The sequence below is a fragment of the Perca flavescens genome, chromosome 18, assembly GCF_004354835.1.
Source record: "Perca flavescens isolate YP-PL-M2 chromosome 18, PFLA_1.0, whole genome shotgun sequence".
NCBI lineage: Eukaryota > Metazoa > Chordata > Actinopteri > Perciformes > Percidae > Perca > Perca flavescens.
The window spans coordinates 15,718,898-15,734,138 of record NC_041348.1 but is presented as its reverse complement, the minus strand read 5'-3'; the positions used below and the strand labels follow the sequence as shown (position 1 = coordinate 15,734,138).

Genomic DNA, 15,241 nt, shown 5'->3' with positions numbered 1-15,241 from the left:
TGCACCAAACAGGAGTTCGGAGTATTCGGCCTTCTTGGAGACCTTGACTGGAGTCCTGCATGGGGCTCCAGTGGGGGACTCCATTGTTCTGCTGGGGGACTTCAACGCACACGTGGGCAATGATGGAGACACCTGGAGAGGCGTGATTGGGAGGAACGGCCTCCTGATCTAAACCAGAGTGGTTGTTTGTTGTTGGACTTCTGTGCTAGTCATGGATTGTCTATAACGAACACCATGTTCGAACATAGGGATGCTCATAAGTGTACCTGGTACCAGAGCACCCCCTAGGCCGAAGGTCAATGATCGATTTCATAATCGTTTCATCTGATCTGAGGCCGTATGTTTTGGACACTCGGGTGAAGAGAGGGGCAGAGCTGTCAACCGATCACCATCTGGTGGTGAGTTGGGTCAGAGGGTGGGGAAGACTCTGGACAGACCTGGTAAGCCCAAACGTGTAGTGCGGGTAAATTGGGAACGTCTGGAGGAGGCCCCTGTCCAACAGACTTTCAACTCACACCTCCGGCGGAGCTTTTCGTGCATCCCTGTGGAGGCTGGGGGCATTGAACCCGAGTGGACAATGTTCAAAGTTTCCATTGCTGAAGCTGCAGCGAGGAGCTGTGGTCTTAGGGTCTTAGGTGCCTCAAGGGGCGGTAACCCACGAACACCGTGGTGGACAACGGTGGTCAGGGAAGCCGTCCGACTGAAGAAGGAGTCTTTCCGGGATATGTTATCCCGGAGGACTCCGGAGGCAGTTGCAGGGTACCGAAGGGCCCGAAGGGCTGCAGCCTCTGCCGTGAAAGAGGCAAAGCAGCGGGTGTGGGAGAAGTTTGGAGAAGACATGGAGAAGGACTTTCGGTCGGCACCAAAGTGCTTCTGGAAAACTGTTCGCCACCTCAGGAGGGGGCAGCGGGGAACCATCCAAGCTGTGTACAGTAAGGATGGGACACTGTTGACCTCAACTGAGGAGGTAATAGGGCGGTGGAAGGAGCACTTTGCAGAACTCCTGAATCCGACTAATACGCCCTCTATGTTAGAGGCAGAGCTGGAGGATAATGGGGGATTGTCGTCGATTTCCCAGGCGGAAGTCACTGATGTAGTCAAACAACTACACAGTGGCAAAGCCCCGGGGATTGATGAGATCCGTCCAGAAATGCTCAAGGCTCTGGGTGTGGAGGGGCTGTCCTGGTTGACACGCCTTTTCAACATTGCGTGGAAGTCTGGGACGGTGCCAAAGGAGTGGCAGACTGGGGTGGTGGTTCCCCTTTTTAAAAAAGGGGACCAGAGGGTGTGTGCCAATTATAGGGGTATCACACTTCTCAGCCTCCCTGGTAAAGTCTACTCCAAGGTGCTGGAAAGGAGGGTTCGGCCAATAGTCGAACCTCGGGTTGAGGAGGAACAATGCGGATTCCGTCCTGGTCGTGGAACAACGGACCAGCTCTTCACTCTCGCAAGGATCCTGGAGGGAGCCTGGGAGTATGCCCAACCGGTCTACATGTGTTTTGTGGATTTGGAGAAGGCGTATGACCGGGTCCCCCGGGAGATACTGTGGGAGGTGCTGCGGGAGTATGGGGTGAGGGGGTCTCTTCTCAGGGCCATCCAATCTCTGTACAACCAAAGCGAGAGCTGTGTCCGGGTTCTCGGTAGTAAGTCGGACTCTTTTCAGGTGAGGGTTGGCCTCCGCCAGGGCTGCGCTTTGTCACCAATCCTGTTTGTAGTATTTATGGACAGGATATCGAGGCGTAGTCGGGGTGGGGAGGGGTTGCAGTTTGGTGGGCTGGGGATCTCATCGCTGCTCTTTGCAGATGATGTGGTCCTGATGGCATCATCGGCCTGCGACCTTCAGCACTCACTGGATCGGTTCGCAACCGAGTGTGAAGCGGTTGGGATGAGGATCTAAATCTGAGGCCATGGTTCTCAGCAGGAAACCGATGGAATGCCTTCTCCAGGTAGGGAATGAGTCCTTACCCCAAGTGAAGGAGTTCAAGTATCTTGGGGTTGTGTTCGCGAGTGAGGGGACAATGGAGCGGGAGATTGGTCGGAGAATCGGGCGCAGCGGGGTGCGGTATTGCATTCAATCTATCGCACCGTTGTGACGAAAAAAGAGAGCTTAGCCAGAAGGCAAAGCTCTCGATCTACCGGTCAGTTTTCGTTCCTACCCTCACCTATGGTCATGAAGGCTGGGTCATGACCGAAAAGAACGAGATCCAGGGTACAAGCGGCTGAAATGGGTTTCCTCAGGAGGGTGGCTGGCGTCTCCCTTAGAGATAGGGTGAGAAGCTCACTCATCCGTGAGGAGCTCGGAGTAGAGCCGCTGCTCCTTTGCGTCGAAAGGAGCCAGTTGAGGTGGTTCGGGCATCTGGTAAGGATGCCCCCTGGGCGCCTCCCTAGGGAGGTGTTCCAGGCACGTCCAGCTGGGAGGAGGCCTCGGGGAAGACCCAGGACTAGGTGGAGGGATTATATCTCCAACCTGGCCTGGGAACGCTCGATCCCCAGTCGGAGCTGGTTAATGTTGCTCGGGAAAGGGAAGTTTGGGGTCCCCTGCTGGAGCTGCTCCCCCCGCGACCCGACACCGGATAAGCGGACGAAGATGGATGGATGGATGGATGGAGAAGTGGAACGTGAATGATATAGACTTGGTTTCCCTTGGCGGGGTTTTACCACCCACTTAACACCTACCCACTTAACAACTCCGAAAATCTTTTAGCCCCTCCAAAAAGCTTTTAGTAGCTTATTTGGGGTTCCCCATTTCACGCGGCTTATATATGATCATTGTACCTTATGAAATTGTGTTTAATGATACACTGATGACGTGTGAAATAAACGTAAAAGTGTAACTGCTACTGAGAGTCAGAAACTGGTGTTGAATTCTGGTCTTAAAAGAGTCTGGTGAAAAATAATAGACAAATAAAAAAACAAGACTTCTTGGTGATCCATGCAATAGTTGTTGATATGTTTCAGTCTGGACCAAAGCGTTAGCGTGACCAACTAACCAGACAACAGGCCAACCGATAAGCCGACCGACCACACACTATGTACCACACCGTAAAAGGATTATAAGCATGAGATAAGGGCTTTTGGTAACTTGCACAATAACACTTCAGCAAGGCAGATGCTTGCCAACCAGGCTCGGGTCCTCCAGCTGAAAGATAGTCTCTGTAACCACTAGCCAGCCTTGGTGATTTTCAAATAAAATGCTCTGGTCTTTAGTAAATTCAGAGCATTGGCAGCGTTTCTGCCTGCTGCAACGTTCTTCATCTGCTGTCTGACTGAATAACTGAGCTGACTAACCAACAGCCTGACTGTTTGTGTACCTGCTGAAGTCGACCCTGGCCAACAGCTCCCGTCTCTTCCTTTGCTCCCTCTCCTTCTTCATATCTAGCTCCTCATCGCCTGACAGGATGTCTTCGTAGGGAAGGTCGTCGAGGTCAACGTCGCCTGGCATGATAAACCTGGAAGATGGCAAGGAAATGACACTAACTGTAGCTAAAAGGTAAATACGGATAAACAAAATAAGGCAGGCAGAATGACGTTAAGGTTGATGGAGGGAAAAAGAAACAAATAGCGACTGACATTCCTACTATTTGTGTTCAATTGTGTGCACTGGTGTGTGTTCGTGTGTTGGAGAGTTGCCCTACCTGCCCCCGTCTTCCCTGTTTCCTATGGCTATGAGGGCCTCGAGGTCAGTTCCCTTCAGGCCGTACTGCAGCAGCTCCTTTGCCGCGTCAACGTTCTCCGGAACCCGCTCCACACACTCGTGCAGCACCCATGAGCGCTTGCAGATCTTGCTCTGGGCGGGAAGGAGAAATTAAATTATAAAAAGTGATACAGAATTATGAGGGAAGGATGTGAAAATTTGCAAAAAAATTGTAAAAATGATGCATGAAATAGAGTAAGGGGGCTGTGCTGCACTTAAGCGTGTGCTGTACCCCTACTCGCTAACACACACATACTGTTTATTTCTTACCAGACATATACTGTTATAAACACCAGAAATCTGATACAATTCTTCTTCTTCTCTCTTTCTTGATTCCTCCTCCTCCTTTCCTGACATCTATCTCTCTTATTTCTTCTATCTCTTACCAGATAGTCTTGTATTGAGGCAATGCTGACGGTACTCTTCCTCCACTGTCTCTGGTAGACCAGGTCAGAATCCAGATTATACGCTTGGGCAAGAGACAGGGCTTCACCGTATTCCTCATTGTCAATCTGTGACATGAACAAAAAAATGCACACGACACGATAAACTATTTATGAGATCATGATTAATATATATACATATATATCTTCTTCACACTGTGAAACAGTCAGCACTAACTCAAATGTAGACGATCAGAAAAGACGAGCGAAGGAATGGATTCAGTTTGTGAAGTGAACAAAATGAGATGAGAAGCTTATCCAGGATTTGGGCAGACATAACACTAATTAAGGAACACTGTTCATTTTCTGATTCAAGAATAAAATTTCCATCAAATTACAAAAATACATAGCACAATAAACAGAACTGCACATCAGTCGAACTCATTTCATATTCTGTGAGGTATGTTTTATTTCAAATTATCACCCTAAGGGTATATTACTGATTCAATCTCTTCAATGTACTGTGTTCCAAAACAGAATTAAATCAATAAAATGCTTTAAATTAATTGAAACCACACAATGTATAAAGCAAATATGTTGGCGAAAAAAAAAAAAACACACAGACAGGAGGAAAAGTCCATGGCCCAATTTTTCATCACACTCAAGGACAAATAAGCCAAGGTTTTGAATAAACCTGTGCACAAGCTATGGCACTCCGAAATCCTAAGTACACACTCTTAATACTTAAAGACTAAATGGGAACAGCTCTAACATGCAGATTTCAATCTGTGTAGCAATGTGCAATGTGACAGAGTCTGGATTGGGTCTGCTACAGAGGGATAAGGAGAATGGCTGAAGGGGAATGGAATATTTGGAGATATTTAAAGAAAGAAAATCAAAAGGACAGACGGAGAAAAAAAAACCAAAGGAGGAATCCAATGCCACACATTGGGACTTAATATCACACACAATGTTAGTGCTAGCTCACTAAAATAACAACACACAGCATGGTCTACAGCAGCTGTATTTGGCAGCATACTAACATGTTCCAAATGACAATGTTAACTAACATGCTGATTTTTAGCAGGTATGTTTATCCTGTTCATCATATTACCAGAGAATTTCTAATAATGGGAGAAGTTCCACTCTCACGGTACTCCGGCTTCTGAACTGGTTCATAGAGTCCCATTCATTTTGCACTCACCTGCGATCACCCCCAGTGGAACTCTGGTGGAACTGCAACAACATTTTGTACAATGGGGCTAAATAGGGAGTGAAAAGGCTCTCCGTAGACCGGCTCTGATCTTACTTTAGTGTGTTAGCATGCTAAAATATGCTACTTGGCATGCTGAGGCTGGTAGTAAATGTATTAATTGTGTATTAAAAGTAGTGGACAATTTCAAAAATTGAACATGATTAACATAACATCTGCCTAGCACATGGATGTATTGAGCAGAACAGGATTAACCTCAGGATTAACCTCAGAATAGTCATTGTGAGCATGTTAGCTTGCTAATGGTAGCATTTATCTCAAAACTACTACTACTAATGGCCCAACGCGCTTAGATGTTAACACATAGTGAAGCTAAAAGAGGTTTTGTGTCATATAAATGTCTCGAAAAAATGATTTGATCCAACAACATCATGACGCCTCAGTCTATGCAGGCCCACTCAATGTGTGTGAAGGTACATGTGTTCAAGCGCACGGACTGACACATACACACACACACACACACACACACACACACACACACACACAGTATCCATCTCTTTCTGTGTAGGAGTACAAATCAACACATTAGCCAGACTGTGGTTCCTTGAGGGCAATAAGAACCCCACACAGTAAAACCTCATGTAGGAGGACATCAAAAACTGCTTGCTTCTCCCACTGGATTCAGCTAATAAAACTGTTAGCAGCCCTGCCAGTGTGCTACTCACTCAGGCAGGGTTAGGCCACCAATCGCATCATCAAACTCCTCAACACATGAAGAGGCTGACTTGAGGAAATAACCCGAAATCACTTGTTCTAGTCTATTCACAGTCAACTGGACTACACACCTCAACTGAGGTGTATCTCTGAGGAGAGATCAGATCATTCTGATGATTTCTGCGTGTGAAGTGTGGAAAGGTCAACCTGTTCAAATATACCACAAGCAATATGTAGGCCCTGACACAGACAATATGTACACACATACACAAACACACTTACACATGCAGACAACACAGCCACCCATCCTCCCACTTCACTCCTCACATGTAGTACATGTGAATAGAAAAAAAAAAAAACTATTCCAACAGGAAATCACCAGCTGGGGAAGTGCCGCAGGTACCAAGTGTTACAAAGAGATAATAATGATATATTACTTTGTAACTCTCCACTGTTAGGATTGATGGCAATGACAAATGGTTTCTAATGATGATGACAATGATGAAGAAGGAAGTAGATGATGGGTCATAAAAATGACTGATGAACCATGCTAAAACTTGGGACCGTTGAGAGCCGATAGTGTGCTTTATGACAGAGCATGTTGTTGCCTCTGCTGCAATTTGTAGCAAGGAGCAACAACAGCCATATTTCTAATGAAGCAATTAGCATTTCAGAGAAACCCCTGGGACTGAGAAATCGCCTTAAAGCAGACTGAACATCTTGCTTGGTTTTCATTTCTCCTCAACAGCACTCTGGAGCTAAAGCCCACACAACCACAGCACTTCACTGAGCTGGCACAGGATTTATTTAGTCAGAAACCAATTTTGCAGATCATCCTGTTATAATTCAGTCAGTGACCAAACGGATTCATGTGACATCCTTCAGTTGCTGCTAAATTAAGCAGCCAAAAGAAATTAAGACCTTCATGGTAAATGTGATATCCGCCATTGAAGAGAATTGACGAATGATCTTAAAAAATGATTACTGGCATTGCAGTGAGGCAAATGTGACTCATGTATCACTTTGCATATGATAAAAGCCTTACAAAATGGGTGGTAGAATTAGGAATGGAGTATCTTTGAAATATTAAATAGGTAATATCCATTTCTTTGCAAAAATGAATTTATAACACTGCGTGAGGCAGAGAATTGCATGTCAGCTCTGGAATTTCTGAGCTAAAAGAACATTCAAATCCAAACATGAGGGCATGAGCACTGACGAAAGATTTTATCACCTAAGCACATACGAATTTTGTTTGTGTGCGCCAATGAATAAGTAAACAGTAGCAGAATGTGACTCTTCATTGCGACTTTCAGAATGAGATATACTACCTCATTCTGAGTACTCCTACTGCAAATGCGACCTGAACTGTCAAATAAAAGCACCTTTCTAGACTGATCACACAAATTATGTATACGTTATGAAATATGAATACTGTGATGGGACTTTTCCACTAAGCATCATAGTAAATCAACCAACTGGCTATTCACTCAAACCTCAAAGACTACTGCTAGCAGCTCCGGAAGGCTGTACATAGGCACGGTGTGCATGTTAGCATGGTAACATTTGCTAAATAGCGCTAAGGACAAGAACAACTGAGGGCAATGGCAATGTCATTACTTTTGCAGGGATTTGGTAATTCCAAAAGTATCAGACTAAGTGAAGTTTTGACCTGATGATGGCGCTGGATGAAAAGTGAATAGATCACCAAAGTGATTACAATTTCACCCGGTGGGGAACATGAATGCAGGGACCAAATTTCGTGACAATCCATTCAATAGTTGTTGAGAAAATCACAAATGTCAACCTCATGGTGGCACCGGAGGAAAAGTCAGGGGAACACCAAAGTCATAAGGATTCATCCTATGGGGATCATACATGATTGTACAAAATTCCATGGCAATTCATCTGATAGTTGTAGGGATATTTCAGTCTGGACCAAAGTGGTTGACCGACCGACCACTGTCCCAAGAACTGTGCCTCTAGTAAAGTCAAAAAACACACATCCTTAAATGTCTTCAGTGCTAACCATTTCCTAGAGTTCCTGGATCATGGTGGTCATCAGAATGGTTAGAATATACAGAAAACTATGCAACAGAACAACAGAGTAGCCAATGTTAAACCGCAGCTATACAGGGGTTTCATTATTCTCCCTTTATCTGATCCAGCACTTTCTAAATTTGATTTTTCAAACACAAAATGTGACATGGAGATAGGCTTGGAAGAAGGTCTTTAAAACCAAAAGTAGGACTCCAATGAAGTTATCTGCATCCCTTTTACAAATTTAGTTTTGATCCGGCCAATGTTGACAGAAGCTTTTACCTGTATAGCACATTCTGGAGACAAAATGCAAAGTTACTGCCCTTATTAACCAGATGCATGAGTTTGGTGCTTCAAGAGAGTAAGGATAAGGATAAGCATCAGCAGGTGAAGATGAATACTAATACTCCAGTGATTTACAAGCCTACCTTCCTCTGGTACAGTTCCTCTGGTGTGGTTGACCTCAGGCTGACCAGACGGTAGTTCTTGATTACGGTGCGGGGGCGTTTGCGTGGCGGGGCGAACCGTTCCATCTCTGTCACATAATACAGGCCCTGCTTGATGTAGCCAAAGTAGCGGGCTTTGGCTGAGGACTCATCGTCTGAGTCAGAGTCTCCGCCATCATCGCCCTCCTCATCCTCACTGGGCCCGCCGCTCAGTTTGCTCTCCAGGCGCCCACGCTTCTGAGCCAGCTTCACCTCACACTGTGGATAATAAATATAGCGTTAAGAATGGGATGGAGGTTAACGGAGAGACGACAAACGTTAAGGATGGAAGCAGAGGAATTCAGAAATGATGGTGAAAATGAAAATGAAATGAAGGGAAACACAAAATACACAAGTGATTTAAAGATAACTTTGATTGGGCACCCAGGTAGCTCAGTTGGTAGAGCAGTCGTCGATATATAGAGGTTTTCTCCTCGACACAGCGGGCCCGGGGTTCGACTCCGACCTGCGGCCCTTTGCTGCATGTCATTCCCCCTCTCTCTCCCCTTTCATGTCTTCAGCTGTCCTATGAAAAATAAAGGCCGAAAAAGCCCCAAAAAATAATCTAAAAAAAAAATTGAATTATACTGCTAACATACGTCTTAGATGTGATCATAAAGCCGCAGTTGTCACATCACATAAAAATACATCTGTCTTGTTGGTCCAAGTGAGGGCTGCAAAACAGAAGAATAACCATTCCTGATGATTGCGACTCAAGGGTCAGATTTACAGCCTTTGCCCAGAATGACTTTCTGATGACACTTCTTTGCCAGCACAAAGTGATGAATGAAAAATGATGCGTGGAATGCAATACAGCACAGTTTACATCTAGCTGTGCTTAAGCTGGTAAACACAATTAATTTAACACTCTCATGCCAGATAAGCAGGCGGTCTAAAAAAAACAAAACAGCAGCAAGGTCAAGCTGCTCAATAAAAATCTAAATCCAAGCTGTCCAGAGTACTTTCTCCAACTTGTCTTGTCCTCTAGTTTTTTTGATTGCCTCAGTTGGGGGGAATATTCTTTGCCCATTTTTCACCTGCATGCTTCATCATCCTCATATTTTTAGTGATTCCATCTGGGTTTTAGCTCACTAGAGAAAAATGCTAGCCTCCAGCAGAGGGGCTCCCAGCCAGGGTGAATGAAACATTTAGCACCTGTAAAGCATTGAGCGCCTTAATCAATGAGGAGCTGAGGCAGCTTCCATAGTGCTGCACTAATACACTCATCTCACACACACACACACACAGATGCAAATGTAATCATCCTAAACACACAAGGTCACATTATTCCACATCTGTGGAGGTGGTACACACAGCATAAGCCCAATGCTCAAAGTCATTTTAACACAAACCCTCAGCTTTAGATATAGCTACACAGGCACCAGCCCCCACTCCATGCTGATGAAACCTTTCCAGAAAGTTGGTCTCTCTCTCTCTCTCTCTCTCTCTCTAAAGGATCCATCATAAATCAATGCACACATTGATTTAACAGAGCTTTCATTTTAAATATTTAATAATTAAAACAAAAGAATGGACATCCCCATAATAGAGTGTGGGGATATTTATGGGATATACATATATTTTTAGTGCCCCTTTCTCACCTAGTGGTGGGCCAAGCTCTAGCCCTGTGCGGCCTTGAACTGAATTGGCAGTTTAGAAAATGGATAAAAGGATGGAAAATTGTATTCCACAATATGCCTTTAAAGGCCCAGAAGGCCAACATCTATGATGTTTGACTAGCGCTTAAAGATGCTTACATGAGTTAACTTACAAAGTCCCTCTATCTGTTTACCTAACCACATACGCATACAGCTATCTTGACATTTACCTCCAAGTTGAGGAAGCCCCCGTCGTGTGCCGCGGTGACTCGAGGTGAGGGCTCGAACCATTCGCAGGATTTCCCCAGCAGGTTGCGCAGTGTCCTGACGGATGACACGGTGACGGAGCCGGAGCAGCGAGCCAGAATCAACACAATGTCACTCCACCAGCTTACATCAACCAGCGGGTAGTACTGTTCTTTATCTGGGACAGGTAATGGAGAGAGATACGTTTTAAAAATGTGGACCAGAGGACGGGGGAACAAAGCTGATAGAGATGTGTATTAAAACATTGCTTGAACATGCTTTGGGGATCATATACTCTCATCCCCAATAACTTTTTTTGAATTGGTTTCCTTCTCCAAGACATATTTACACATGTGGACATATTCATCACTTGTCACGCATGAGATGAAGACTAGCACAGATTATTGCTTACACAAGCTGTCATTGCGGTTATCCCAACTGGCCCAAAACTGTCAAAAAAAAAAGACTGTAAAGCTGCATAAACAGGCATACACACAGACAACTGCACAAGCACAGAAACACACTCAAAACAAGCATGGACACTGTGAAGGAGGAAAACATCTTCTGGCCTTGGCAGACACCATATGGATGTATGTAGTCTAAATAACTGTATAATTCAGAGAATAAGACATGTCAAAGATCATTAAATTGTATCCAGTGTGCACTGCTGTGTCAGCAACAAAGTCGGCTCTCTTTAGCCCTTCGGGCCAAAGTACCTTTTATTTTCTTCCTTCTCTCCAGCGATGTCTTCCACTCTGGGTTGATATCCTCAAATCCTGGCTGCGGGGAGCACCGAAGGATGGTGGGACCGAAGAGGAAGAGAGGAGAAGAAGAAGGGGGGGGGAGAGAAATTAATCTACTAACCCTGTTTACACTTACAGCACGCATACACAGTAGCTTTTCCAGCACAGACCAGGCGATGAAGAAGAACATACACACACCCGCTGCATACATCAGTAAAACATCCTGCAAGTAAAACATCGCCCCCCACACACACACACACACACACACACACACACACACACACACACACACACACACACAGAGACCAGAGATTACATTAAAACATTCAGTCAAGCATCTAATGCACAAATAAAATATACCAGCACACGCAACTGCAATGCACACAGGTTTATTCAGCATACACCCACACAAACACAAGCAGCTTAGAGGCGTACCTGTTGGTCTTGGCTCCATGTGGCCCTCTGTTTGAGGGAGGGAACGTCCCAGAGAGACAGGCGACCAGAGAAGTGGATGACAGCCAGCAGGGTGCCATCGGGGCTCAGGCTCATGCGGAATACACCGTCCTGGACATTACACGTGCACACACACAAAATGTTTTTGGCCAGATACTTGCCATTAGGCTTTAACATTCTAATTAAGAAAGAGACAAATAGAAGAGAGCTGTGGTACCTTCTCATCTCCCTGTCTGGAAAAAAATCTGAAGCTGGGGATCTTGAAGAAACCTCTCTTCTGATTCTAACAGACACAGAGAATATAATGGGAATATTTAGCGTGTGTGTGTTAGATACCGCATGAATAACTATAACTTGTGCATGAACGTGTGTGTAGTGTCCTCACCGCGCTGACATCGTCCTCGTAGCTGGTGACCTGTTTGTAGTGGGGCGATCCAGACAGAGTCCTCCAGGCTGTAATCCCATAACAAGAGGCCTTGGACGTACAGTCGTCCCCCGACTCACAGCCTCCTACTAGCAGCAATCTGACACACACACACACACACACACACACACACACACACACACACACACACACACACACACACACACACACACACACACACACACACACACACACACACAATTACCACCTCCCTGATTGTCCTCCTGACAGATCAATTAAGGAGGTCACCTCATCCTGGGTTCAAGTCAGGGTATCGGTGAGTTTTCTCACTACTGAAGTGCCATTTAGGAAAGTAGTGAATTAAAAAAAAGTAATCTATCAGAGATAAAAATCTGGCTGGAATCAATGTTTTTTTTTTAAAACACAAACAATACCACAATGACCACAGTGATCTGTGGGCCTCTCATTGCAATGAAACAGAACAGATGGGACAAGGATGAGGAACTCTTGGGCTAGGATGGATGAAGCCGTGCTGTCCAGCTCAACACTGCCCCCTGGTGCAGAGAAGTTGGACATTTAGTAAGAGGCAAAAGCTGAGAGTGAGTTTATAAACTGATTGTAAGCAAATTATTTTAAGTTAATATAAAACCTCACGTCTGATATAAGCCACTTTCTCTGTGTACTATGATATAAGGTTTCATTGAAACAGATTTTTTAAGACTACTTCTCACATTCCTGATGCACATCTGCATATACATGTATATACAGTATATTAACTCTATGGTAATAGTAATGAGAAGATCACAATGTCTAAATGCACATCTGGAAACATTTGTGAGTATTTGTAATCCCATCTATGTGACACGTAATTTCAAACTGTCGCTGGTAAACACTTCCATAGTGTCTGCTTGAACCTGAACATGTTATATCTTCATCATTATATACTATTTTCATCTGTATGTTCAGCTTTTGAAATTATTATTTCATACCCAGCTACTCACCTTGCCTTTTTTTTTTTTTTTTTTTACCTCTATGCTATTCCTTCTGTTGCTGACCCAGTTTTCACACAGGGATCATTAAAGTTTCATCTCATCTATCACTTGGCAAACACTGGACAGTAGCTGCCAAAATCCATCAAGCTGCCAAACCAAGCTTCACCGGCCAAACTAAATCTGGTTTGGGCAGACTGGGGAAGCGTGGTGAAAACAGTAAGGTCACGGGTGTGAGCCAGACATAATTAACCGAAACCTTTGAATGCTATGTGGTCCGGAGGGCCAAGGACATTTTAGACTGCTATAGTCAATTCCTGCAGGTTGCATTAAAGTGATTGGTTGACTTATTCCAGAGTAAGACAATTGGCCCCATTCCATAATGTAACATTATGCCTGTGCAAGAATGTCTGCATAAGAGCCTCGTATTTCTTCTTTGTTTTCGGTTGTTCCCAACTGATATTTATGGTACACATTTCATTATGTGGTTCTGTTAACACGTGTTTTAACTGTACAAGCTGTCTGCAAAGCAAATTTTCAATTTTAAAAATGGTAAAATGAAGTTTCACTAAGTTATCTGTAATTCAGTAAATTCACATTATGTTGTAGCACAGAGATCAATATAATACATATTTATGAGCGTATTGACGACACGTTGGCGTATACTCATATTGCCCCTAGATGTCAAATGATGAAAGCGTTTGAAATCACACAGCCACTTCCAAATTCAGATATTTGAGATGTACATGGCATCGTCTAGCATCATCTGAAAATGGGTTTAAGGATGAAAATTGATTCAAAGGAGTTATGAGGATGTCTCAAGATGTTTGAATATAAATGTATGAACAACACTCTTGATGAAACACTGTTGTAATAAAAGAAGGCTCAGACTGTGGAGGCCACAAGAGAAAATACAAATCACTAAGGTTGTCAAGTGAATGCGGCAGCCATTATTTACGCTGCCAATGATAGATTAAAAGATACATGCTTTTTTTAAATATTTAACTATATTCTATTATTTAGAAAGTCACTCTAAACCCTAGGGCTGGCAATATCATAAATTAAATCAGTTATTAAAAAGGGAAGCATATTGGATACTCTCAACCCCTTGGAGCCACATAGGTTAAATGAGTCATCAAAAAAAATTGTTTAGCTTGTATGTCTAACCTACATTATACTTTTGTAATGTAATATAATGTATTATGTGTTATGTATAGTATCCTTTTTCTTCTAATGTATATTTTCTATTGTTTTTGATTTGATATGTATTTTATTTTGGGGATATTCATGTACTTCATGCACTTTATGATATTTGTGGTATCTAATGACAATGTATGCATTCTGGGTCTACTCATCCTCTGTTGTACTCAACTTAATTGTATTTCATTATCTTATGGAAATGGAAATGTAATATCTATCTAATTTTGTACAGTCTAATTATAGTTGCTATTGCCTACTTCCTTGCTATTGATGACGTTTTGAAAGGCATTTGTAGTGGGGAATGTAAACCTGTTGAATTCTCGGCTAATCAGCACCGGATTATTTAAAGGTGACGTGCTCGTTTTAACTTTTTATTTTTTTATTTCAGCGGTCTACTAGAACATGTTTACATGCTAATGTTAAAAAAACACATAATTTTTCTTATACTGTCCGTTTGAATATACCTGTATTCACCCTGTGTCTGAAATGCTCTGTTTTAGCGTCTGTCTCTTAAAAAAAAAGAAAAAAAAGAAAAGCCCACTCTGTTCTGATTGGCTTGTGAGAAAAACACGACGCACCTTTGCAAAGTAGTTCTCAATGCACGCGTAGCACAAGTTCTCAAGCTGTGGGTGGAGCCAAATCTGAATGGCTTGTTGAATCCCATGTTTTCTGATCTAGGCAGCCCCTGAAAAACTGACTGGGTTGTCTTATTTCACAGTTTGTGGGTTGGTAGGCACTCCCGATGCCCACATGTATGTGCACAAGCACCGAAAAAGTGAGTCGCCTTTAAAAGACACACCTGATGGCAATCAAGCAAAAAGCAATTCTAATGAAGCAACATGCAAAATGCGTTGTTGGCTCCTTTTTCTTTTTAATGTAATCTGTTAGTGTCTATCCTGGTGTGAGCTTGAGGTTAAAAAGGTGTTGGATTGTTGGCAACAACTAACTTACCGGTGGCCAGGGTGGTAAATAGCAGAGGTGATGCCGTGGGAGTAGTGAGCGGAGAAACTGAAGCTGTGGTTCTCTTGGAAGTTCTGATTGGTCCCCACACTAAGAGAGAGAGGGAGAGGTTGGTCATAAGACAAGCCACTGATAATT

The 15,241-nt window shown here is 43.7% G+C and overlaps 1 protein-coding gene across 1 annotated transcript in view; it reads right to left on the bottom strand.

The window, feature by feature from the left end:
* Positions 1–15,241, bottom strand: part of nbas (NBAS subunit of NRZ tethering complex) — a 169,007-nt gene that overhangs the window by 138,795 nt on the left and 14,971 nt on the right. Inside the window, exons 9-18 of the mRNA XM_028604439.1 lie at positions 15,095–15,193; positions 11,955–12,093; positions 11,787–11,852; positions 11,552–11,680; positions 11,090–11,153; positions 10,358–10,551; positions 8,473–8,748; positions 4,081–4,206; positions 3,636–3,787; positions 3,312–3,449 (exon numbers count right to left, since the gene is read on the bottom strand). Coding sequence (XP_028460240.1) covers positions 3,312–3,449; positions 3,636–3,787; positions 4,081–4,206; positions 8,473–8,748; positions 10,358–10,551; positions 11,090–11,153; positions 11,552–11,680; positions 11,787–11,852; positions 11,955–12,093; positions 15,095–15,193 — 1,383 coding nt within the window. The remainder of the gene's footprint in view (positions 1–3,311; positions 3,450–3,635; positions 3,788–4,080; positions 4,207–8,472; positions 8,749–10,357; positions 10,552–11,089; positions 11,154–11,551; positions 11,681–11,786; positions 11,853–11,954; positions 12,094–15,094; positions 15,194–15,241) is intronic.